The following is a 26,322-nucleotide window of genomic DNA, read 5'->3' as shown; positions in this document are numbered from 1 at the left end:
TTTTCATATGCCAATCCAAACAATTGGGATTTTAAAAAAAAAGAATGATTAGACAATATTTATTATTTTCTTGTAGTCAGGACGATAAAGGAGCTGAATTTGTGAACTGCTCCTCTGGATGCTGGCTGAAGGTTTTGGTCTAAATATTTCAAAATAACCAAATAATCTGAAAGACAAAAAAGACGAGAATCTGAGGAATTCAAAGGAATACCTCAGATCAGCCTGTCTGCTTTTTTGCACAGACCTATAACTTACAAATATATACATTGTAGCTGTATCTAGCATGCAGTACTTCAAGCCTTACCCCTGTTATTACCCCTGCTATTTAAGTTTAGAGACACAAAGTACTGAAAATGACCTGAAATATAGATATGTGAAAACCACTAAGAGAATTGCGAATGGTTAATTTTTTAAAAAACAAAACAATTAACCATGAATAAAAAGATCTTACAGATTAGAAAATAGCCAATATGTGTGAAATATTGCCAAAGTAACCTAATTCTTTTGTGCGTTCAGTGATTTGAATATTTGTGTTGGTTGACCTGGCTGTCAGTTTGTGCTGTAGGTGGAGGTGAACCTTGCTGAGAGGAAGGCCAGTCGACCTTCGGTGTAACGCAACAGAAAACGAGATAATTACAATGCAAGTCACTTGTTTATTACCCTCACCCTGGAAGGCCTTTGTTCTCATATCTTCACAAGGTTTTCATTGTGCTCTTTTGATCTCTAGTAATTTAATCTTTTCTTTTACTTTGCTGCTTCTTCCTACTTTATCTTATTTCCTCTTGCTGTTTCTTCCTCTTTCCCCCCAAATGTCTGTGTGTGTGTCTGTCAGCTGCTTGGCTGTGGCTAACCGGGGGATGGATGTCAAGGACACAGTGCTGCTTGTCTCCCTTAGATAATCCCATTAAACTCAGGAATTTAATTACAGATTATCTCACACTCTTGCACACTCACACGCATGTATGCCTACACATAAGAACATACCACGATTGGCACACTTACACACCTGCATTGTCACAAAAATACGCAGGTGAACAAAAAGGCATACAGTTGGGAGATAAACGCATCCACACACACCAAGAACACACTGGTTTCACCCTTTTGCTCTGTCAATGTGTATCAGTATCACCCTGCAGTCAGCATTAACAACTTCACCAGTCTGTTTTTAGAACAGCGAGGACACATTAGCTGTAGTAAACAAATTATTTTTAATTCCTGTACTTTAAATTAAAGTTACTGCTGTGAATGTAAAGAGATTTTACAAAATACCCAAACAATTGTTGCAATTGTGACATGAGCTGCAAATATGGTAATAAATACATCTAATTTCCACTTATGATCTCACAGGAATTAAATATAATCAGGCCAGTTCATTAGGTAGACCTGTACAACTGCTTGCTGCAATGAAAACATCTGAATGTTTTTAGACATGGTGGAGATACTTTACTGAAGTTCAAAATGAGGAGTTAGGACAATTTAAGAGTTTTAACATGATATGTTTGCGCCTGTCAGTTGATCTGGTCTGAATATCCTTCTACTTTATTAGAGGATAGTCCTAAAAAGAGAATATATTCAGTGACTTATGTACAAAAAGGATTTATAGCAGCCAAATGTAAAAGGACCGAACCCCTAACCCATAAGCGTGGACAGCTGCTAGATGTCAGTACAATAGGAGATTCTCCTCAGTGATCTGATCAGATCTAAATCTGTAGCCGTTGAGCTCCGTTAGTGTCAATATGAGCCAAAATCTCTGACGAATCTCTGCCACATGTTGAATTTATCCCACATGAAACGGTTCAGAGAACAACAGAACAACCTAGATGTTAGTGAAGTGTTTTTAATAAAGTGAGGAGTGAGTGAAAGTGAAATGAACTTTCATACCATTTGAGAGCCAGCTGCTCTTTTTGATATGTTTCATGTTAAGTGTGTTAATGAAACCCCAGACAGATGTGAAGAGTGATACAGTTGATTTTCACAAGATTAAAAATACTGACTAATTGAAGAAACAAAGTTTTTGTCCAACAGTGACGATAAGTGAGACTTCATTGTCTGAAGGAAAGTATTTCTTCAAGATTACCAAGATGCAGTCTTTTTTAACAAAGAAACAAACAAACACACACAAATCCCCTTTAGGGATCATTATTTCACTTTTATTGACTTAGGGTAGGGATAGGTTTAGGTATTTATTGACTAATAAACAGTTTTTTGTAATGCAGAGTTTTGTCGTCTGGCAGTCATTTTAGCTCAATGTCACGTCAATGTGAAGGTTTTCCCAAGAGTCTGGTGCAGAGTTTCATATGTATGCAGCTGTGTATGTGGATCAATTCTTTCAATTTATACTGCATTTTATTATTCTAAACAATTTCAAGTTTGAAGTCTATAAACTATTCAGTCATATTTAAATGCTGACACATTCTTTATAGAGTCCACAACTTCTGGAGGCTGCCATCTGGCCTGAGGTTTATTTTTAGGAGGAGCTATGTTTGCTAATGAATTGGGCCGGCTTTGAAAGCGGCGTTGCATGAAAGTGAAAGAAGGTATTTTTCCTGGGATGTTCTCAGATGATCTTAGAGATTATTCTGGGTTCATAATCAAAAAGGAATGAAATACTAAAAGATGAATAAACATGTTATTTTTTGCACAGACCCATGACTTGTAAATATATGCATTGTAGCTATATCTAGCATGCAGTAGCTCAAGCCTTACCCCTGTTATTTAAGTTTAGAGACGCAAAGTACTGAAAGTGGATTCTGGACTATATTTTTTGCAAAAGAAACATTAAAATACTGTGAAGCATTCACTTAGTTATGAGAAACACAAACTAAGACTTCTGGATTGCTTATTATTTTATTCCAGAAGAGGAAGACATATAAATTCACTCTTAAAATCACAATGATAAAAATGTTGCATATTTGCAACTTGTTTCTCTCATATTTTTGAGCTCTCACACTGTGACCACCTGGATGAAAAAAATGGGTTAGTTTTATAAATAAAAGGTCACAGCTGCACATCCACCAACACAAGGAGAGGACATGTTGTTTTTTATGATTTTGGAGTTAATGCAGCAACACTGAATAATCAACCTTTACTCTGACCTTCACCTTAAGGCAAACCTTCCCTTCCCTTCACAATAGGAAGTAAAATTTCTCTAATTAATTCTCAGGGCAGCAGGAACGTTTTCATACAGAGGATCATCATGTCTGAGCATGGTGGAGAAGATGGATTATATAACCTCATGTATACAGACTGAACCCCACTACAGCAGTAGAGAAAGACACTGAGACACTGGGAGACAAGAAGCTGTCCACCCATCATCTATTTTTACCACCACTGTTGGACATCGAGCCTCTGCACCCTGTCCTTATCCCTTCATCCAAACCCTTGGTCCATCTTCTCCTTTTTTAATTAACACTCATCTTCTTCTCTCCATCTCCCTTCTGAGTCATCTCCCCTCCCCCCCCTCCGTCACACGTCTCACCCCCTCCTCCTCCCCTCCTGTTTTCCTCCTCTCCCTCTCTCATCGCTCAGCCTCTCCAGTATTTTCTCCATTGCCGTGCAAGGCAGAACACACACACACATTCACACACTCACGGGTGGCAGGTAAAGGCAGGATTTTCGCTGTTTTTTCTCATCCTCTGCTCTATTGGGTTTTGTCATTCTCCATCGCTATTTATTCCTTTTTAGTTTTGATGTGGGCTTCATGCTGCGTAAAGCAGACATAATTCAAAGAAATGCATGCATGTGTGTTGTGAGATATTTGAGGTGTCACTGTGTGTGTGTGTGTGTGTGTTGCAGCTTCATGCATGTTTGGAAAATGGCTGTCAAGTGAATTTTGTGGGTGCAGAGAGAGACACGAGAGCGTACATGTGTGAGCCTCCACGTACTTGCACAGTGTGTGTCTGTGTGTCAGTTTGAGCTCTCAGTATGCTTGAATGTGTCTGATAGGACAGAAAGGATGAAGAAAACAATACGTGTGTGTGCATTTTTGCGTTACTATGCATTTTGCTGTCAAGTGTGTGTTCAGATGCTTTTTTTTCATGTAAGCTGCACAGAAATGTGTGTACGTGTGTGTGTTTATGTGATATGCAGTTTTTTGGTGTTAATGCGTGTCCTTGTGGTTGAAGAGGGATGATTTGTTTATGAGTGTTGTGGCAGCAGAAATATAGTGTGTGAGGACTAATGCATTCATGTGTGTATGTGTGTGTTAGAAGGTGGTAATGTAGCTTACAGGAAGACTGACCTGAATATCCTCTGACTTTTGGAAAATGGCTGGTGTTTGCTCATGTGATTCTTGCCTGCAGTGTGTGTGCGTGTGTGTGTGTGTGTGGGGGTGTGTGTGCGTGTGCGTGTGTGTGTGTGTGTGTGTGAATGAGATGGGATCCTGCAGTCAATAATGCCCAGGTCTCTGGTTTCTAATTGTGTTTGAAGATGGGGCAGGAATAGAGTACAGGCATGTCTGAGTCTCAGAGAAATATGCTTGGTTGTATTGAAACACTTCCTATAACATTATTAGATTCAGGAAAAGCTACCAAAAGTCACTTGGTTAATATGTTTATAACAACATGCCTGATTTTAGAAAAGGTAGCCAAGCCCATAAAGACAAATGAACATGAGGTGGTTATAATGTGAGCTTGCGATATTTTGAGTGTGATAAGGAAAAATATATCTAGACATATACACTAAATGCTAGAGAAACACTATGTAGTGGGCCCATTTAATGATACATTTTGCTCTTGAGCAGAAAATCTTTAAGGAAAATGTCTATACATTAATTAAAATTAAGGTTTTTGAGTGACCTAGTCAAAGCTCAGTAAATTTTCTGTGGATTCAATACCTTTAAGATCCTCCTATGTGGCTAAAAAGAAGAGTAGAAGAAAAAAAACTACTTGCTACTTATTACAAACACTTGAATCTTTTTCACACTGGTTTATATTTGTTTTTATAACTTTATATTTTAATAAATAACACAATATTTTAAGTACTACTTCTTAATTTTACTAATATTATCTTTGACAGTACAATTTAAAAAGCAGAATCATAGGAAATCTGGAAACTTTACCTGTAAAGTATGTAGATATGGATTTAACAATATGTTTGACAAAAATATGACTACATGTATTTGTTTTTTTATTTCACAAATGCAGAAAAGTGTTTCAGTCAAAACTATTTTAAAGCATCAATAATCAGAAGGGGAAAAAACCAGTGAATTATCTCTACTTCAAGTTTGGTCATTGAGTAGATTATTGATCTGAGCAGACATGATCAGATGTTTTAAAAAAACAGTGAACTTTTCCTTTACTTTGATTCAGCTTGGGAGCTAGTAAAATATGTGATCTTGTTTTCAAGGCAGTCTGACATATAAACTATATCAACAGTGGTCTGTGGGTTCAGTACATTTTTTTAAAGTTATAAATAAAAAATTATGGTCTGCTGTTCAAGATACAAACCAGTTTGAAAATGTTTAGCTAATACACATTGATCTGGAAAGCTTTAGCTCTCCAATAGCTAACCCTAGTAATCAACGGTTTCTTCAGTCATGTAGCACATAAAATTGTAGATTTTTATCATGTTTCTTTGGTTCTTCTTTGTTATTTCCACATGACTGTAGAAATAACAAAGATCATCATGGAGAAGAGGGATTTGGGCCTTCCCTATTCTCTATCCACAGCTAAATGGCAGCTGGTTGCAGAGATGCACCATCTGTGTTTTTTATTTCAACAAATTAGTCCTTAGTGATATAAATTTGTGGGATGAAAACAAGCAATACTGGCATCGTGTTTGAGAAATTAATGTTTTTACCTTCTGCTGATGACCAAACTGTTTTGTAAAAGCAGGTAGATGTGTTCATAGTTATTGACACATCTGGAAAACACAGTCTGTGTAAAACCGCTTCATTAAATACTAATAATGAACAGAAAAGATATTCTAAATTTTTATTTTATCAAGTAGAAACCATGTAAGAAAATAGAACCTATGATTAATGTTAATTTACTCAGCTAGGACAATAATCATGTTAAAAATAGTTTAATTGAATCATTAGTGATATTCTGGTGACCACAATAAGTCTTAAAATGATGAATACAGATGATTATTTTCCTTAGCCGGTTTTCATGTTTATCTTCATTTATGACAGTCAGAGATTGAAATAGTACCAATTATAGTATTTAGTAGTATAAATAAAACCCCTTACATCTATTTATGTCAATATATGCATATACGTACGTAGTTGTGTGTTTGTGCATGTGTGTGCGTGTTCATGTGCCATATGCCACAGTTCTGTTGCCCATTTTCTTCTCCTCTCCCTCTCTACATTCCTCCATCTCTCCACTCTTCTCCAGCCATATATGGTCATTTAATTATTTATCCATGTCTTTCCTCTTCTTGTGATCCTTCCATTTCTGCCTCACTCTGGCTCATTTCCTCTTCCTCTCTATTTCGTCCTTCATCATTCCCTCCCTTCCTCTCTCCTTCCTGCTGGCCATTCCCATTCCCAGGGAAACTCTTCCTTTCGTTTTGACAAAGCCGTGTTTCAGCGCTCATTTCCTGCTGATTTTTTTAATCCCCTGCATCCAAATTTTTTATTTTAGCTGTCTTATTTCCCACATGATCCTGGTCTTGACAAGTACAACATTAATTAATTACTATTTTGAAATGAAAAGCTAGATGTTCTGCATGTTTTCTGGAAGAAACCACAAAACGTAAAACATTTAAGTAAGAAGTGGTGTAATAAAATTTAAACCAATCAAGAATTTAGCACAGCTTTGCTTTTGTTTTATTTGATCAAATGGTCTTCATGCATTCTTCACTTGGGTTTTATTGCATTTCTCTTTATTAAATTGTTCCAGTTAATATTAACCAGCTGTTAGTCTGAACATCCTAAAAGACTTGAATAAATTGAATATCTGTGGGGCTAACATGTCTGAACCCTATAGCTCTTTTTAAATAAACAGCAAAATACCTAATAATTTTCTTTGCTGGCTTTTAACAATGCTGCACAATACTTTATCTGGTAAAGTGAAAAAAAAAAGTTTGGAAAAAGATGAATGGAGATTATTACTCTATTAGAAATGAACCAAAAAATAAACCTTCTTATGATACAGATTTGGTAAAATCTAACAAATTATGATTATTTAATTAATATCCTAGAGCACATTCATCATTTCAACAGCTACTTGCTCATGTCAGCTGAACGCTCACACAGTCCTGAGCCTGGTTTGTCTAGATGAGGTTGTTTAATGTTAATAAAATTGAGTTCTTCCTTTCCACAGTCGCCACTTTCTTGTTCGGAGGTAACAAGCAATTGCTGCAAAATTGGTGACTTGATGCAATCGGCTGGGCTTCATTGTACTTTTATGTATCAACATTACTTGAGCAACCTAATTTACTGCAAGATTGGATCTTAGTCTTATGTCAAAATCTGATTTCATTCAAATTTAGACTTAAATTGGGATGTCTTGCCTTGCAAAAATGATTCAGGTTGCATTTGTTGTCAACTGGTTCAATATAAATGAAATAAACAGAGGAGAAGCCAGTTGTTCCTGGATATTAGAGGATGCTTTTATGAATGCTTTCTATATATGACCAACAAAAAGTCATCATTTAAGAGGTTAAATGGGTTTTGTTTCTGAGTCGTATTAATTAATTTTAAGATTAACAAGTACAAAATTAGCTAAAAATAAAGTTTTGGCTAGGGTTAAGAAACAAATCTGTCAATCTTGTTCTTTACTACTTGCACACAATTTTATATTTTAATGTTAACCTAATAAGGATTACAATATTTGTTGTTTACTTTGTTGTGCTTAAAGTAATATGTGGTAAAGTAAAAAAAAAATCACATTATTACTGTAAACAACTTAATGCTGGAAGACCAGTAAAAGTCTCGTTGATTGTTTTTACCTTGGACTTTTGAGTTCTTTCATTTTAATTGCTAATATTTGGATAATATGTCAGATTTTTAGGTTTGATGGCAACGAAAATATAAGTGAGAAAAAGTGAAACCTGGTGTCTTGTTTATAGTGACAAAAGTAAAATGTAACCTTACTATATTTACAAGATTATATCCTGCCTACATTAATTTACAGATGATCCAGTCTGATAAAATCTTTTTCACTGTAACACGTAGTAGCAAAATGAAGTATGACACACAATAAATGTGAAACATCTCTAAACAAATTTACAAACAGTATGCTTCATAACATACATCTGTTAAATAACCAATAACAAAACAGTAACTCAGTGCTTTGAGATTTTTAGACCCAATAAAAATAGTTTGCAAATCTTGAAACCAAACATCAAATTGGGAAGAAAAAAATTATTTAAGTTGCTTTGAAGGTGGTATGGTGGTTGGGAATTGTGGAAACTGATGATTTTCTGGGATTTTTAATGCTTAACCATCTTTGGGGTTCAAAAAAATTGGTCAAACAAATTAAGAAATCTCTTATTTGTGGCATTTGAGTGCTGAAAAATGCCTTGGAGACATTAGAGGTGACTCAACAGAGATTTTAGTAAAAGCAACAGAGACTAAAATAATCAATTGTTAAAAGGTAGTCAAAGTGTGAAAAACACCATATGAAACACCAAGATTTTAAATTGTGAAGGAACCCAGGCTACCGCAGCAGAAGACCAATCTTATGAGCTAACAAGAAACTGAGGCTTAAGCAAACGCCAGACTGTAACAGATCGAAATAAGATCTTAAATCTTTGTTTTTACAGTGAAATTCAGGCGGTGGGGTCAGAGTTTGATGTGAACTACCTGCATCTTTGCTGTAAATTGAAACATAATTACATTCTTCTTTTTATTCTTGTTGTACTTGATACTAGTAGTATTATTTTAACCACATCTACAATATCTTTGCCTCTTTTACTTAGTCTTCCTTGCAGATAGATATTGCTGCTATTCCTATCCTCCCCTTACTTATTTGAACTAATCACCTCCGTATCACTCCATCCCTGCTTCACCCACTTGTGTTGGCCTATATGGAGTTTTTTCTCCATCCGATCAGTGCTGGTATCTTTTCTGCTGAGCACTGCAGTCTCTGTTAGGTGTGGTTTGATGCGTTCGTGAGTGTCCTCCCTCCCTCTCTGCTGCTGCTGCTGCTGTAGAGCTTACGTAACACACAGCAACGTGTACAAACAGCAAAGAGTGAGAGACACAGGGGGGATGTGGAAAAAAAGGAGAAAGAAAGAAGGATGGAAAAAAGACTGAGATGAGATTGATTAGGCAATAACCTCATTGAGAATGGTGACAGATTAGGAGGAGAGAACATGTGTTCATGTATATTAGATGGTGCAAATTGCAGCAGGATGCCAGAGATGTTAATGCATGCATGACTGACTCAGTGCCAGTGGAATTATGCATTCTTCAGAGCGTAGAGTTTAAACTTCATTTAGATGCACGTTATACTTAAATTGCATGCAGAAGAGGTAATAAATGTAAGTAAACAGGATGAAAACACACTTATGAGCAGTTTTTGCACAATTTAAACATATGAAAATTGTTCAGCTGAGCCTTTGGTTTCAGATGGTGTTTATCGCCATCTGAAAGTTATTAATCAAGCAGATCATTTATTGGGAAACGCAAAATCTCTTTGTTGATATCTCATGCCGTGCTGCTCCACCCTTAGGTGGAACTGTTTGGGAAGACTCTGCAATACGGCAGGGTGGGGCCTCAGAGGATCACCGAAAAGGAACAGAGAACCAGTATCCATAAAATTAATGATTGCCTGTAGAGAAAATCCACCCACACATCAATTACTTTCACTCCTGACCAAGCGGATTCTGAAGGCACCTTCTCTGCCTTTTTCTTCAGCTGAAGCACCATTTCCACTTTTCACTCATTTCCCTGACCTGCTCACGCGCTGTGACTTACAGTAGGGGAATGAGAAGGAAGTTTTAGGCTGTCATGACTGCACTTAACCATCAGCAGAAAGCTTTAGAAGAGATTTTAAAACTGGAGTTAAATTTCTTTAAGTGCTTTAAAGACTTCAATAAAGTGGGGAGTTGAGTGGGCAAGAGGCACTTTGTTAGGGTGAACAAATTTATGGTACCAGAGAAAGTTTTTATATGTGAAATAAGTAGGAATGAGCAATAAAAACAATCACATTAAATAGAGTTTAATATTATCAGGAAGATTTTGCTTGAATTTAAGCTGACAAAGGAAAATAACAACGTGCTTCAAAATATAAATTCTAGATTTGGCTCATGCAAAAATGTACAAGTAAAAAAGAGGACTTTAATATTTTTCAGGTGATCCAAAAAGTATTCTAAAAATTGCCTATTTGATCATAAAAATACATATATATTAAGTCATAAGAAAACTAAAGCATGATTCGATATTGCTACATTAAGATATTAATAATGTGAACCGACTTAGAGTTTATTTTGAGCATATATTTATGCTATTTGAAGAGTTAAGGTTGGGAGTTTGCTATTAATTGTCAGTTACGAAAAAATTGCATCTCATTACCACGTGTCCAACTTTCTGCCATTTGATCCAAACTTGTTTTGATGGCAGGAAATTAGCTAGTATGTCCAGAGAGAACCCAAGTCAGCAATGGCCTTAGGAAAATTGACACTTTTAGGATCAACTTAAATATTTAGTTGACCACATGGTAAGAATCAGGAATATTTTATGGTGAAATATTTAATTGTTTGGCAAAATGAGAAGACGTATGCTGAAAGCTGCCAAGGTGGATACTTTAAACTTAAAAACAATGTACCAGATGTCAAGCATGATTTACAAGCTGGAAGAAGAATTTTACTAAGTTTTTTAACTTCACATAAGATCAAAATTGAAACCTAAAGAATTGGGTCTTCCAATAGGAAAACAATCCTAAAAACTTATAAGAATGAAGCAGACTAACATGTTTCTGAAATGCTCTGATAAAAAACTAGGTCTATGCATTTCTTCAACCCAAAGAAAACATTCAAAAAGGTCGCCAAAAGGCTAAAATTAATATTATATCCAGGATTATGATGAGTGTGTGTAAACTCTTCGCTAAAATCGTATATTTATTTAAGGCGCTTTGAGCAAAAAATATGAGACCTTTGTTTCCGTCAGGCCAGTGACAGGGTTGGTGTTGGATCTAAATCTTTTAATTTACATTCAGGGCTTTTGTCACAAAACGTTTTTATACTGGATATGAACTAAGTGATTTTATTCTCTGAAACATATTTACAGATCATGGTATCAAAAATTCTTGCAGCAGCAACTAAACCTCTGAAGTTGCATGCTACAACACAAATGTTGTAGCAATGTTTGCATGCTACAACACGCAAAAGTTGTAGCATGCAAAAACAAAGGACCACCTTTGTTTTTCTCGAGAAATTTCTCAATCTTCAGTGTAAAGAAAAAAACTTAAAAAAGCAAACTAATTTCCCTCCAGTGCATGTTCCCACAAGCTTTGACCAGACACAGTCTGATAAAAACTAAAAAAAGCTTTTTTGCCTAAAGTTTGATTTAAGATCTTATCTCCATTATTAATTGGCAAAATACAAAGTGCTACTCTTACAGATATATCGTGAAGCAGTGAGGAGAGAAAAGGAGGGGACCCTGTTTTTAATTCTCCATCATTCTGTCTGTGCAATTAAAAAGTACAGCCCAGGCTTCTGCAAGCTACCAGCCAAATTTAGCTCACAGATCGATAAAGTATTCATACAGCAAAGAAGGACAAGAGCAGCATAAAAGGACTTTTTTGACATATTGCCGCAGTTACAGTTCTCCGTGTTTGGAATATCAATGGGCAAACACCCACGGAGGAGAGCACAGATAATCAAAGAGAAATGGCATTGAAGGTACAGGTTCCATTAATGTAGCAGGTTTTTTTGTAGGCTAATAATTTCATGGCAGTACAAAAAAAAAAAAAAATTAAGAAGCATCATCAAAGAGAATTAATGCATTTTTAATCCTGATATGTAAGGCAGTTGAGACTGTCACACAGAAGCTGCTCCTTTCATGTTGTACTTTAAAGTGAATGTTAGAATTGTAGGTAAAGTGACAAGAGGTGATTGTGGACAAAAGCAGAGAAAGAAAAGGCCAGCTAGGAGGTCAGTGTAACTTCTTCAATTTTCTCAAGTGTTCTCTCTCATCTCTCATAACAGAAAAAAAAACTGTTATGTTCGATTTGGGGGCTGCACAGTGGCGCAGTTGGTAGAGCTGTTGCCTTGCAGCAAGAAGGTTCTGGGTTCAATTCCCGGCCTGGGGTCTTTCTGCATGGAGTTTGCATGTTCTCCCTGTGCATGCGTGGGTTTTCTCCGGGTACTCCAGTTTCCTCCCACAATCCAAAAACATGACTGTCAGGTTAATTGGCCTCTCCAAATTGCCCCTAGGTGTGAGTGTGTGTGCATGGTTGTTTGTCCTGTGTGTCTCTGTGTTGCCCTGCGACAGACTGGCGACCTGTCCAGGGTGACCCCGCCTCTCGCCCGGAACGTTAGCTGGAGATGGGCACCAACCCTCCCAACCCCACTGAGGGACAAGGGTGAAAGAAAATGGATGGATGGATGTTCGATTTGACTCAGAAGTTAGCGCTCTGATCTAGTAATGCTGTCGCACCCTAGAAGAGGAAGGCCAGACTAACTCCTAACAGAGCCAAAAGGGAAATATTTCTCTTCATTTTAAGGATTCAAATGGTAGAACAACATGTGCACAAGTAGATTGTACAATTTTGCTTGCACTGTTTCTGCAACTTGCTCTAGTTTGTGCAATCCAAGACGGCCATCTTGGATTGTATTTACTCAAAGACAACTTTCTGTTACTGTCCTGTCACTCCAAGAAAGATACATTAGCTAGCTAACAACATCAAGTTTTGTCCTTTGATTTCTTTTTCTATTGTTTTAAACTATCTTCTCTTCTGAAAAATGTCTACAGTAAAATATTTTTCATTTACTATGCTGAGCTTTGCTGTCACGTTGCTAAAAATAAACCTTCTCTGCAGCAAACAGAACTGGCTAAGTGCATTGAAGATCTAAATGGAGAAAAGTCTTGGATTAAATGTGCATAAACAGCAAACATTGATGGATGGCCTGGCTTTATTGTATAAATTGTATTGTATTGCACTGTATTGCAAGTCTTGCATGAAGATTTTGTTGGTGCGCTGATGCTGTGACCTATTTAGGTGAAAGCTCTAGTGGCTGAGCTGTTTTTCCAAGGGTGTAGACTGGCACCACACGATGCATCTAGAATGCATTTGTGCTGCAAGAGTTTCCGAGATCTCTCTCCTGGGATGCCAAAAGCTGAAGAAGTAAACAGGTTCAGCGGAAACGTAAAGATACTGTGAATACAGCACAAAAGTGAATATGCATAAGATTGAATTTTATACAAAGATTTTCTTCTTGCTTAATATTTTAGAAAGCCACATTGTCTCAGTTCAGTTTCATCCTGTGAGTCTGGGTATGCCGTGTCCTGTGTTTCTTGAAATTATGCAGACCATTATAAAGATAACGCATGACTAAAAACAATTTAGATGCTTTTATGATGCATATTTTTAACTGCAGTTACTGTTAAGTGTATTGAATTCTCACAAAGACATTCAGTTCATGTACCAAATTCATTTGCTTTTAAATAAAAAACTGCAAGCTGTAAATTCATGTGGTCGTAATCTGTTACATTTCCTAAACAACACACAAAACAAATCTGTTGACCTATTACAGAAACAAAATATTAAATAAATACATAGATAATTCTACTCAAACTTCAAAATATAGCTTGACAAAGAAGATCAGTCTTTCTTGATTTATCACACTAATGTTTCAGTATCTGATCTGCCTCATGCATGTGGTCTAAACGCCACAACAATTTTCTTTTACAGCTGCAGTTTTTACTTGTTTGCATTCATTTGAAATCATTTTTGCTGCCTTGATTTACAGTCCGTTTATGATTGATAACGTCAGTCAAACTCTTTTGCTCTGTTTGACCCTCAGGATGTCGATCGTCAGCATCGTTGCCAGGGAGATCCTGGACTCCAGGGGAAACCCCACTGTGGAAGTGGATCTTCACACAGAAAAAGGTTCTTTTACTTTGAGAAACAAAATGAAAAAAATGTATCTATGATTTAGCTGCCAACAGCATAATCAATTTAACTATGACATAGTGACTAAAATAAAATATCAATAAATGCTTGAAGTAGAAGTTTGGGAAAAGATACAAGGACATTCTCAGATTACGGGTATTCAGAGGAGAGGCTGTACCGAATATTTATTTTCTGTCTGATATGCCTATTGATTTGAGCACTTTCCATGACATTTGATCAATTTAAACCCATTTTTTTATCTGTTTCTCAGGTCTATTCAGGGCTGCAGTGCCCAGTGGGGCTTCCACAGGGATCTACGAGGCTCTGGAGCTCCGAGATGGCGACAAAAGCCGTTTCAAGGGAAAAGGTAACAAGACAAATCAGCTGGGCATCTATATTTAATTACTGTCAACAAAAACTCAGAGCTGCATAAAGTAATTCAACATTCAGATTTAAGAAATCTGTAAAGCTTCTGCAGAGAAAGCTTGAAATCCTTTTTTTTTGTTATGAATTTGGAATGTAGGTTAGGGATAAAAGAAATAACAAAATTTAAAGAAATTATAAAATTTAAGTTTGCAACCTTGTGTCTCATATGTGTTGGAATTTTGAATTCTGTATTTTTGCATCATTGGAAGAAAACTATACAAGCATTTAAGGTTAATGTAAATAGAGGATTGTGATAATTGTTTTAGTCACAAAGTTATTTTTTTTTCATACAATGAAAATTATTGTTAAATTAATTCTACACTTTAATTGCAGTTTTATACCTTGGGTTAAATGCATGTTTTTGTCTTTCCACAGCCTCCATAAAGTCTCCAATCATTTCAAAAGTTTAATTCTAGTGACTTTAATAGAAAATAAAAAGTATTTGTCCATATCATATCTAAAACAAAAAACAAAACAAAAAAAACCGACACACTTTTTCAGTTTGAATTGTCTTCAGAAAATCGTTGTCTTGTGTTTGACTGAGCAAAATAATTTCAAGATTCTTCTGCTTTGGGTTCATCACAAAAATTGGCTTTAAGCTGATGTGAAGTGGCTGTGTTCCACTTTATTTATCCCAACGTTAACTTCTTGATTTTCCCTTTTTATTGTTCAGTAAAACTCTCTTTTTCTTCATTTCAGGTGTTTTGAAGGCAGTTGGACACATCAATGATACTCTGGCGCCAGCCCTCATATCCTCTGTAAGCCACCAAAACATTTTTATACTCATTAGCAATAATATTCATTCACAGCAAACCTAAAGCTCTCAAGGTTCAAATGTAGAAACACATGAAGGAAATTAACACATTTCTTAGAAATTATGGGTATGCCAAAGAGAGTTTTTGGAAATGTAATATTTCCCCCTTTGAAGAACATTTAAGCTTTTGAGGAGGTAATGATTGAAAATGTATGCATCTTACTTTGAAAAGTGGGGTCATGAGAGCTGTAAAATGTTTTCTGCCTTGGAGACAACTGGATGAACTGACTGAAGAGAGTAAGAATGGGAGAACAGTAACACTAAAGAATGGCAACTGTGCTGCAAAAATTAAGATAATTATATCATGAGAGTTAGAGGAATCGTGATTTCGGTACATTTTTGATACCAGAAGTAATTCAAAACGAATAATTTCCTTCACATAAAAACTTGTTCTATTTCCTCATTCTTACAAAGTTTTATCAATCAATCAAATTTTATTTGTATAGCACATTTCAGCAGCAAGACATTTCAAAGTGCTTTACATAATAAAAAAAACAGCATGTGACGTTGAATAAACAGTAAGAAAGAGAAAGATTTTGAACAAAAAGAGATTAATAAAGATAAAAACATTAAAACCCTCACCCCTTTTAGGACTTCAGTTAAAGGTCGTTTTACTGGGATTCTAACCCTCTGGGACTTTAGTCAAAAATGCCATTTGACAAGGACTCCAACCTCTAGGTTTTTAGTTGAAACGCCGTCAACTGGGACTCTAACCCTCTGGGCTTCTTTCCTAAGGACTTTTAGTCAAAACACTGTTTCACAAGGACTGTAACCCTCCAGGCTCTTAACCTGCTTCATTGCTAATTCAAGTAAATTTAATGCATTTACATAGCTTCAAATTAAAAACGTAATACTACTTCCAATTTTTTGCCAAAACACAAACATCTCAAATTCATGCCCATTTGCATGCAGTCCAGTTCAATAGTATTGGAATTATTTCCAATATTAAAAAGTCAAAAGTTTAACAATTCAGCCAAGTTAAGAATAAAAAGTTATTTTAAACAAATTAATAAATAGGTGATTTTTAACAGAGTAAGGTGGTTTTGGTTTAAATCCCATATAAGTTCTGAATTACCTAAAATTTTTTAAACTAATTTAAGCAACAACTGTGCAGAGGGAGTGGCTTGTAAAATCTAGAACTTTGCGATGCAGTTTTGTTGACAAAGTTTCCTTCGTTGTCTGCAGGGCATCAGTGTGGTGGAGCAGGAGCAGTTGGACAACACAATGATTGAAATGGATGGCACAGAAAACAAATGTGAGTCAAAACACGACAGGATGACTTATACCACACCATCAGTTTGTACCAGCCAGCTGGAACTCCCTCGTGCTCAGCAGCTCACACATATTTTAAAAACTGTTTGCACCACAGGCTCATTTGTCACAGAGTCCTTTGCAGAGCAATAAGCTGCATAAATACAGACGGTAACAAGACAGAGCAAATAGATTGCTTTGGCTCGGAGAACACCAACTCACATGTTTGATGAATAAATGCACTCTGAATTTATTTCATCTTCCTAACAGGACAAGTAATCATTTCTGGAAGCACAGCCAACAGCCATGAAAATGGGTTGTAGGAAGAAATTAATATTAGTAGGTACAATAAACCTGACAAAATTAATCAGTAGGAAATAAGTTTGAGAGAATGACAGAGAAGAATTTAGCTTATTTAGGTTCTACGACAGCAATAAATACCAAAAGCTAACTTTACTGGATAAATAATTATATTTCTGATTACTTTGCCTTTATTATACCCTAAGTTACAAAAATGTAAGCAAACATATTTATACTTTTTAAAATATAAATTCAAGCACCATTTTCTTGTTAGTAAGTTACGATTCATAGAAACAGCAAATAGACATTAACTTTCAGTTTTGAAACTTTAAACCGAATCAATTTTATTCAGAGAAAATTCACGTTTAAATCCCAAGCCTTGTTTTGTCAACTTCTACAGAACAGTTGTATAATAAAAGACACATAATAACTAATAAAAATCTATTTTCTCATTAGCAGCTGACTTAACTGTTAGCAGCTGTTAATCTAAACTGCTAACTCACATCCTCAGTACTAAATATTCCATTTTGTGCCATATTTAAAAAAAATAAAACCTTTTGTGCTTCTCCCCCCCAAAACAAAAATCTGTTCCAATGTCAAAAATAACATAAAAGCCTAAAAATATAAATTAGCAAAAGTTCTTATGCCTGAAATATCTGATAATATATGATGTATTAAAAATAAAAATAAAAATAGAAATTTAACAGGGGCTGCACAGTGGTGCAGTTGGTAGAGCTGTTGCCTTGCAGCAAGAAGGTTCTGGGTTCGATTCCCAGCCCAGGTCTTTCTGCATGGAGTTTGCATGTTCTCCCTGTGCATGTGTTGGTTTTCTCCGGTTTCCTCCCACAGTCCAAAAACATGACTGTCAGGTTAATTGGCCTCTCCAAATTGTCCCTAGGTGTGAGTGTGTGTATGGTTGTTTGTCCTGTGTGTCTCTGTGTTGCCCTGTGACAGACTGGTGACCTGTCCAGGGTGACCTTGCCTCTTGCCCAGAATGTTAGCTGGAGAGGCACCAGCAACCCTCCCAACCCCACCAAGAGACAAGGGTGTTAGAAAATGGATGGATGGAAATTTAACAGTTATTCTTTCAAAAGTAAAGTTTTGCAAGACGGTTTTGATACTTACTCCTTCCTGTCTTTTCCAATCAAGCTAAATTTGGAGCCAATGCCATTTTGGGAGTGTCCCTCGCCATTTGTAAAGCCGGTGCAGCAGAGAAGGACGTCCCTTTGTACCGCCACATAGCCGACTTAGCTGGAAACACCGAGCTTGTGCTTCCGGTTCCTGTAGGTCTCAATCACATTATGCAGTGTCTACAACAGTCTAATTTTTCTAATTATTTTAAGTTGAAAGAATTTCATCTTAAAATGTTCCTTTAACGGTATTTTAAAAGCCATTTTATCCTTTGTCCTGTCAGGCCTTTAATGTGATAAATGGAGGATCTCATGCAGGAAACAAACTCGCCATGCAGGAGTTCATGGTTCTGCCAGTTGGGGCCGAGTCTTTCAAGTAAGAAATGCGCTTTGCTTTTTTGTCATCCATTTTGGTTTGTTGTCTGTCAGAATGTTTTCATCTTCCTGTTACCATGGTTTGGTCTTCAGGGAGGCCCTGAGGATAGGATCTGAGCTCTACCACACACTGAAGGGCGTGATTCATGAGAAATATGGTCAGGATGCTATTAACGTTGGAGATGAAGGAGGATTTGCTCCAAACATCTTGGAGAACAGTGAAGGTGAGGATGGAAATGTAGTTGAAAATAAGGCCATTCTGCTTTTAAGCATTAGTGTCTTGACCTTTTTATAATGTCTCATTCGGTTCTCAGCCCTGGACTTGCTGCAGACTGCCATTGAGAAAGCAGGCTTCAGCGATAAGGTCGTAGTCGGGATGGACGTGGCTGCTTCTGAGTTTTACCGTGAGGGGAAGTACGATCTGGACTTCAAATCCCCTCCGGATTCATCCCGACACATCAGCGGAGAAGAGCTGGCTGACATCTACCAAAGCTTTGTCAATAATTACCCAGGTGCAGCGCTTTCTGTTTGATAAATAATAAGATACAAAATCCTTTTTGTTTTCCTTACAGACTAAATCATCTCTCCCCGTTTCCTCCCAGTGGTCTCCATCGAGGATCCGTTTGACCAGGACGACTGGGAGGCCTGGTCCCGCCTGACGGCCCAGGTGGGGATTCAGGTTGTTGGAGACGACTTAACCGTGACCAACCCAAAAAGGATAGAGAAAGCTGCAGAGGAGCGAGCCTGCAACTGCCTGCTGCTCAAAGTCAACCAGATTGGCTCCGTCACTGAAGCTATACAGGCGTACGTCCGCTTTTTAAAAATGATTTAACTGTTTTCCTGTTGTTTTTCTTTGTGGAGAGTGGTGAAATATCTCTTCATAGGGTAACTTTTTCTTCAATTTGCAGGAAAGTAACAGAATCTACAAATATTTAATTTGTGTTTTATATTGCGGCTTTAAAAAGGGGGCATAAAAGCAAAGACTGGACCAACAATATGTAACAGATGGAGCCAACAATGAAAACATCTGAGCTTATCTACTGAGGTGATGGTGGAGATTTATGGGATTCAGGTGAGCTTAATCAGGGAGATTGGCAACAGCTGTTCCAAGTTAGAGCTGAACAAGACACAGAAGGATCTACAAATCAAAAGGGAAAAAGTCTAATACGGACAAACAAGAACAAGCCAAAATGCGCATGACAGCGCACAAAAAAGAAACACAAAAAAGAAAAAACACACATGAATGAACTGGTAGTGCCAATAAAACCATGTTGTGTGTGAAAACCAAAACCCAAACACCCAAAGATCAGGACAATCAGTTTTATGTGCAGAATGAAAACAGATGTTCATTGATTTATTGAATGCTTGCAGGTTTGCTGCACTTGTCATAGCTGCTCTAATGAAATAAACAAGTTTAATTGATGGGTAATTAGCAGGCTTTTGCTGAACTGCAGTCATCTGAATCAGGTGTGCAAAATGAGAGAAACATCAAAAAACATGCAGGACAATGTTTTAAGGATCTGGGTTGGAAAACACTGAATTAGGACATGATTATCTTTGTATTTGTTACTTTTTAGTTTGTGTAAGGCTTCAAGGACTCAATAATTAGCCAATATTTAGATTTCAAGTAATGTACTAGACAGACTTGGACAAATTTGAGGGTCTGTTGGTAATAATATGTAAAAAGCTAAGCATAAATATACATTTTATTGCTGCAGAGGAATCGTAAATATAACAAAGATCCCAGATCTGCCTTTTAATTCGAGTACTTTTATGCAGTGTTTATGCAAATAGATCGGAGACATGCAACCTGAACTCACTCTTCTGTGAAATGAAAAGGAACAAACAGAAGCACCTTATGAGGCTCCGACCCTGTTGAGTCATAAAGATTTCCATGTCGTCTCATCAATCAGTCCTGCAAACAAACTCAGAGTTAGTCAGGTCACCGTCAGCAGTGCCAATCTTGTGATAATAATGAGGAATCAGAAACACAAACTTAATCAAAACAGTTATTTTCTGCTCATTTAAATTATTCCTCAAGGTGAGATCGTTGTTTTCGTTGTTTCTTTTTAGTATGCCCTCTTCCTCTGACTGTGTGTGTCATTAATCTGAGGCCTGACATAACGTCACTCAGCCTTATGAAACTATCAATCATTGAGTCCAGCAGCAGGAGAGAAGAGGGTGTGAGGAAGATTAAATGACAAACTGAGCCAATGACACTATTAGTGATGTATTGGCTCCATCTCCTAAAAAAATCGCCCCTGCATCATTAATCTGATATATTTAATGGCTCAGCTGGCTGAATGGAAATCCTGAGAAGCCTGGAGCTTCAGAGGACGTCTTAATTTTTATGTTGTTAACTTGTCAGATGACCTGCGGCTACAAATGAATCATATTGTGATTAATGCACTCGCCCAATTAAGAGGGTAATATATGCAATACTGCAGTTATGAGGGGAGAGAAAAGATGAATTTTGTGTGCTGAAGACTTTGAATTTCTCACTATTGTACATGAAGACAATGAAATATTTCAACAGTGAAACAACTGCACTAAAGTCAGGGGTCATATAAATAATATATTGTGTAACGAATGCAAAGCTTTACATTTAGTTAAGGGATTTTCATGTTCAATACATGGATAACGCAGAAGACTGGATTTAGTCTCTTTTGATATAAGAGTTGTTTTGTTTGCTTTTAGAAAAGGAAATACAAGCCAACAGATTTTTAATTCCTTTATAGTTAGAAAGTTAATAAAGTTTCACTATAGATTTTAGCACCCATGCTGCAGAATTTATATCGAGGGAGTAAAATATATGTTAAGAATGCTTAAGTTATTCTCAGCTCTCTTTTTTATTTTGTAGAAGTTCATGCTTCTTTTTAAGATTGCAAAACAGAACATGTTTCTTTTTTTTTAACCAGAACATCCCAAGTAACTCCTGATGTTCCTTTGTTTGAACAGTACCTGCACACTACTTTGAGAGTAAATGACATGCTGCAAGGCGCAGCAGCACAACATGCTCAAATGTTGAGATGCCACAGTATTTATTACCATGAAAATTAGGTCATGATGTAAACTATTGGCTCTTCCTTTCAGATGCAAGCTGGCTCAGGCCAATGGCTGGGGAGTGATGGTCAGCCATCGCTCAGGGGAGACGGAGGACACCTTTATCGCCGACCTGGTGGTGGGACTCTGTACTGGACAGGTGATTACTTCACTGCTCTAACAAAGTATTTGTGTAATCTGACAAAATAACATACTAACTCAGAGCAGAGTAATAAATCGACAGGTTTGTGCTGTGACTTGATAAAATGCAGCTTTTTCAATCTGTGCGTTTAAATCTCCGTCTCTGACTCACCAAAGGTTTAATTTTGTCTTATCCAGCTTCATTTACACCTTATTTTGGTTTGTCCATAAATTACTGAACTTCTTTCTCTATCGCAGATTAAGACTGGCGCCCCCTGCAGATCTGAGCGACTTGCTAAATACAACCAGCTCATGAGGTCAGTAGGTTGCAGAGGCTCAACTCTACCATTAACGCATTTTAGGTGTCCCATAAGGCTTTATTGACCATAATTTGAGCTATTATCATTTACTGTCAATGTTCTTTGACAGTGAGACTGTACTTTGTGCACACAATAACAGTTTTCCAATGGCCTTCTTGGAAAAAGTCCAATTTTTTGTGTCTTGATTGGGGAACAAAATGTAATAATCTTTTTCTTTGCAAATGTCAAACCTCATCCATCTAGAAATAATAATTCTAGATGGGTAAGAAAATAGATTAATCGTATGGAAAGTTGCTATATGCAGAGCTAACATTTTCAACACATTTTTCAGTTTTTATTCTATTACGCCTAAACTTTTTTCAGCATTGCTGCAGTTCTACGTCACCTTTCAGCCTAAATCAAATCAGGCACAGCAGCAGCTCTGCAGAGCCACTTCTCCTTAGGTGCCTGCTCTATTTTAGTACTTAGAGTCCGAGCTAATTGACGTGGCAGTCGACGGCATCGCTGGTGTCACCCCATGCGTCCAAACCAGTCAGTGGCTGGAAGGAGCAGGGAGAGTAGGAGGAGGAGGGATCGGCTCAGCGATTTAATCCTATTGGGTTGCTGTGGAAGCACATGGGAGAGGTGGAGGCTGGAGAGACTTAGAGTGGCATTAACCAGGTAGAAACGCTAATCTGTGCAGTTGAGCAAGAAAACGCTGGTGAAAAGTTTGACTTGTCTAAATCAAACTCATGTCAACATCATGAAATGTTTAAAAAACAATATTTATTTTACTACCACCAAATAACTGGAAAAATAAGAGAACATGTCATTTAGGAAATCAAGATGTACCTTGATCATCGTGAGCCAGGAAATTACAACAAATAAATATAAAGTTTCCTAAACAAGACAACTTTCACGGTAAGAGCAATTACTAAATGGGATTTATGGGACTGGAAATGTGGCAGATAACGCTGGACTGATGAGGTGAAGGAAGAAACAACAAAACCTTCATCTTTGCGAGTCACAAAATCTCCATAGCAACTAGCAGCACTTTTTACACATTTACAGGATGGTTGTAAGATATTCAAATAAAACTAACTTTTTGTCTTACCATCATAAATAGAAACACTTACTTGCAGTTTTTCAAGCGTTAACAAGTGATGGACCTATGTGACTCATGCCTGGTGTATGGTGGATTTTTTTTTTTCTTGTTTGGCATCTTGAACTTTGAATTATAAGGATATTCTCAGAACTTTGAAAGACTGCAGAAGCTTGTTTGGTAACACTTTATTTGAAGGGGGTGAATAAGACTGTCATGACATCGTCATAAACATGACATAACATGTCATGAACATGAATAAGCCTTCATGAATATTTATGACTGTTGTCATAAAGTGTCATTCGGTAAATTATGACACTTAATACAAAGGTGACATTATTCAAAATGTCTTTGTTATGACAACTTGACATTAACTAATAAATCACTACTGATATAAATTTGTTATAAAAGTATTACTGATTGCACTTTAAAAATTAGGTAACTTTATGTTATTAAAGGTAAAGTTTAAACAGTAATGATTTCTTGGTTAGGGCTGCACAGTGGCGCAGTTGGTAGAGCTGTTGCCTTGCAGCAAGAAGGTTCTGGGTTCGATTCCCGGCCTGGGGTCTTTCTGCATGGAGTTTGCATGTTCTCCCTGTGCATGCGTGGGTTTTCTCCGGGTACTCCGGTTTCCTCCCACAGTCCAAAAACATGACTGTCAGGTTAATTGGCCTCACCAAATTGCCCCTAGGTGTGAGTGTGTGTGTGCATGGTTGTGTGTCCTGTGTGTCTCTGTGTTGCCCTGTGACAGACTGGCGACCTGTCCAGGGTGTACCCTACCTCTCGCCCGAAACAATAGCTGGAGATGGGCACCAGCAACCCTCCCGACCCCACTGAGGGACAAGGGTGCAAGAAAATGGATGGATGGATGGATTTCTTGGTTAATGTCAAGTTGTCATAACAAAGACATTTTGAATAATGTCAACTTTGTATTAAAAGTGTCATAATTTACCGAATGACGCTTTATGACAACAGTCATAAATATTCACGAAGGCTTATTCATGTTATGTCATGTTTATGACAGTGTTATGACATTCTTATTCACCCCCCTTCAAATAAAGTGTTACCGCTTGGGGTGACTTTTCTTAACTAAGGTGCATCTTTTTTTTTGTATTCTCTTGTCACTTTGTCTTACTCTGTTTGATGGCAAATGAAAAATTTGGGATTCTCAGGTATGTTTGATGACATGAAGTCTCAGTCTCCTTATCATCAGATATTTAAATTGTCTGTTTTTGATTGGTAATGAAGTTAAAAAATAGAAATATCAGAATATTTTTGAAAGGTTAGGATAAGCTTATGGCTACACAAAACATATTCATTAAATTTTACAGACTAAATCATTCTGAGATAATGAGATTTCAGTCTTTTCAGTTCTGCTCCTTTCAGAATTAGCTGTTTTAGTGCCTCTTGTCACTTTAACTCCAAATAAACTGCTGCTGGACATGACCCACAACTCAACAATTACACACATGTGAAAATGGCTGCAAACATATGCACAATTATATAACAGCACATTTTAGAAAAGCAGAAGTAGAACCTTCTGCACAACCAAGAAGAATGTAGCAAATGGTTTCAAAATACTCGTGTTTTCCAGCAGCCATTGTACAGTGCATAATGCGGTAAAATCAGATGACAAATGTGCTCTGCTTGGGTTGCTAGGTGACAGGTTGGGCTTCACTTGGATTGTTAGGTCACATTAAGGACAGAGGCTGATTTTAGAAGCAGCAGCAGACCCAAATGGAAGTACAAAAACGTGCAAAATATGAATTTTGCATAAAAATGTGCTTTCATTCATCAAAATAGAAAAAAAAAATGTAACACAGACTTGTGTCTCTGCTTTTTTCAGGATCGAGGAGGAGCTGGGCGACCAGGCTCGCTTCGCCGGCCATAACTTCAGGAACCCGAGCGTCCTGTGAAGCCAGCTGACAGACGAGAATGACTCACACACTCAACGCACGCAAAATGCCCACGCAAACTGACACAAACGACTAACAAGGAATGAGCCATGTACAAAGAACGATCACTCAAATTCAGGAAAAATGCTATTGCAAAAGAGCTAAGCAAAAGAAATGAATCAATTATGCACTAGACTTAAAAGAAGGGAGGTGATGCTGTTTGCAGACACACACGCACAGTCGCAACACCTGAAAATGCACATGCAGGGGAACACTATAAAGAAAACCCTAGAACCTATAAGCCAGACATGCACTGTTACTGTAGGAATAGTTCATGTACACCCAGGAGGCAGGCCTGCAAAGATAACGATCATTGTTGTAAAAAAAACAGAGAATAAGTAGAAATTCTGTAGAATAATATAGTCTGAAGCACGAAACTGAAAGAGATGAAAAAGTCAAACTTTTAAGACCAAACGAGGACGATGCAGATGTAGGAACAGAGTGGAAGCAACAATAGAACAATAAAGAGCACTCCAACACCAAAACACACACTCACACACACTCTCAGCTGTGTCTCTCTCTCACCTGGACACTCAAGAACCTGCACTCTTCCCAGCTCTATCCTCCTCCTCTTTTCTCTCTCTATATTTTACTCTCCTTCTTCTCGTTGTGTCCGTGTCTCAGTTTTAACTGTTCTGGTTTTCTTCTCAACCTTGTGGGAATCTGATTATTTGTCCTTCATGCTTGAAGTCCTGCTTCTGTCCTGAAAGAAAAAAGAAAATCCTTAAAACCCGAGAACCTTTGACCCTTTTGGTTCCCTCGTCCCTCGTTTGTCCATAGAATAGCTGTGTCAAAAAAAGATGAAAGAGCAATGAACATAAAAAAAATGAAAATAATAAAGGAACGCTTGTCAATTAAAATAATGTGAAAATATGTGAAATAAAGATTATGTTCCAAGATTTCAATCAAAGTTTCTGCTCTCTCTGTGTTTGCACTTATCTGAATTTTTCTCCCTAAGATGATTTTTATAACACCTACTGGATGTATTATGATTACATATTACAGATGTGACTTCAAAATATCATTTGAGAACTAAAGGAATATGTTGAAAAGCCCAATAGTTGTTCTGTGATCAATCCAGTTATCTCTGAGTTTTTGTGGAGGAAAATGACAGGATCTAAATATATGAGCATATGTAACAATGCATATTCAATTGTCTCACTTTCCAGCTACAGTAGCCAATTAAAAATGTTGTAAAATCTTACACTCAAAGTCACAGATCTCCACAAGGCTCGGCTTTCCTGCTCTACTCCAGTTCCTGTTCTTCATGTTTGCTTCCAGGGTTCAAACGTTCACAGAACTGCAGTGCTTCTGAAAATGCAATGTCTCTAAAATTTCCCGTCTGGCCGATCTAAAGGCAGTAAAGGTGTTGACAGATTAATTTGCACTCCCGCTCATGTGCGCTCAGTTTGATTTACAGCTGTTAATACAAGAACCCCCGCTGCCATCTTCACAGTCAAAATACTAGTGAGGGTCTGCTG

The 26,322-nt window shown here is 37.2% G+C and overlaps 1 protein-coding gene across 1 annotated transcript; it reads left to right on the top strand.

Annotated features, from left to right (window-relative positions):
• Positions 1-3,490: 3,490 nt before the first annotated feature.
• LOC103472836 (gamma-enolase) lies at positions 3,491-25,751 on the top strand. The gene is made up of 13 exons (XM_008422674.3): positions 3,491-3,600; positions 13,918-14,003; positions 14,278-14,373; positions 15,132-15,190; positions 16,432-16,501; positions 17,947-18,080; positions 18,212-18,303; positions 18,396-18,526; positions 18,617-18,814; positions 18,905-19,106; positions 21,396-21,504; positions 21,744-21,802; positions 24,733-25,751. Exons 2-13 carry the CDS (start codon positions 13,919-13,921, stop codon positions 24,800-24,802), a joined length of 1,305 nt encoding a protein of 434 aa, XP_008420896.1. The 5' UTR covers positions 3,491-3,600; position 13,918; the 3' UTR covers positions 24,803-25,751.
• Positions 25,752-26,322: the final 571 nt, after the last annotated feature.

Source organism: Poecilia reticulata, chromosome 11, assembly GCF_904066995.2.
Source record: "Poecilia reticulata chromosome 11, P_reticulata-male-v2, whole genome shotgun sequence".
In the NCBI taxonomy this organism is placed as follows: domain Eukaryota; kingdom Metazoa; phylum Chordata; class Actinopteri; order Cyprinodontiformes; family Poeciliidae; genus Poecilia; species Poecilia reticulata.
This window is presented reverse-complemented; position numbering and strand designations above follow the sequence as displayed.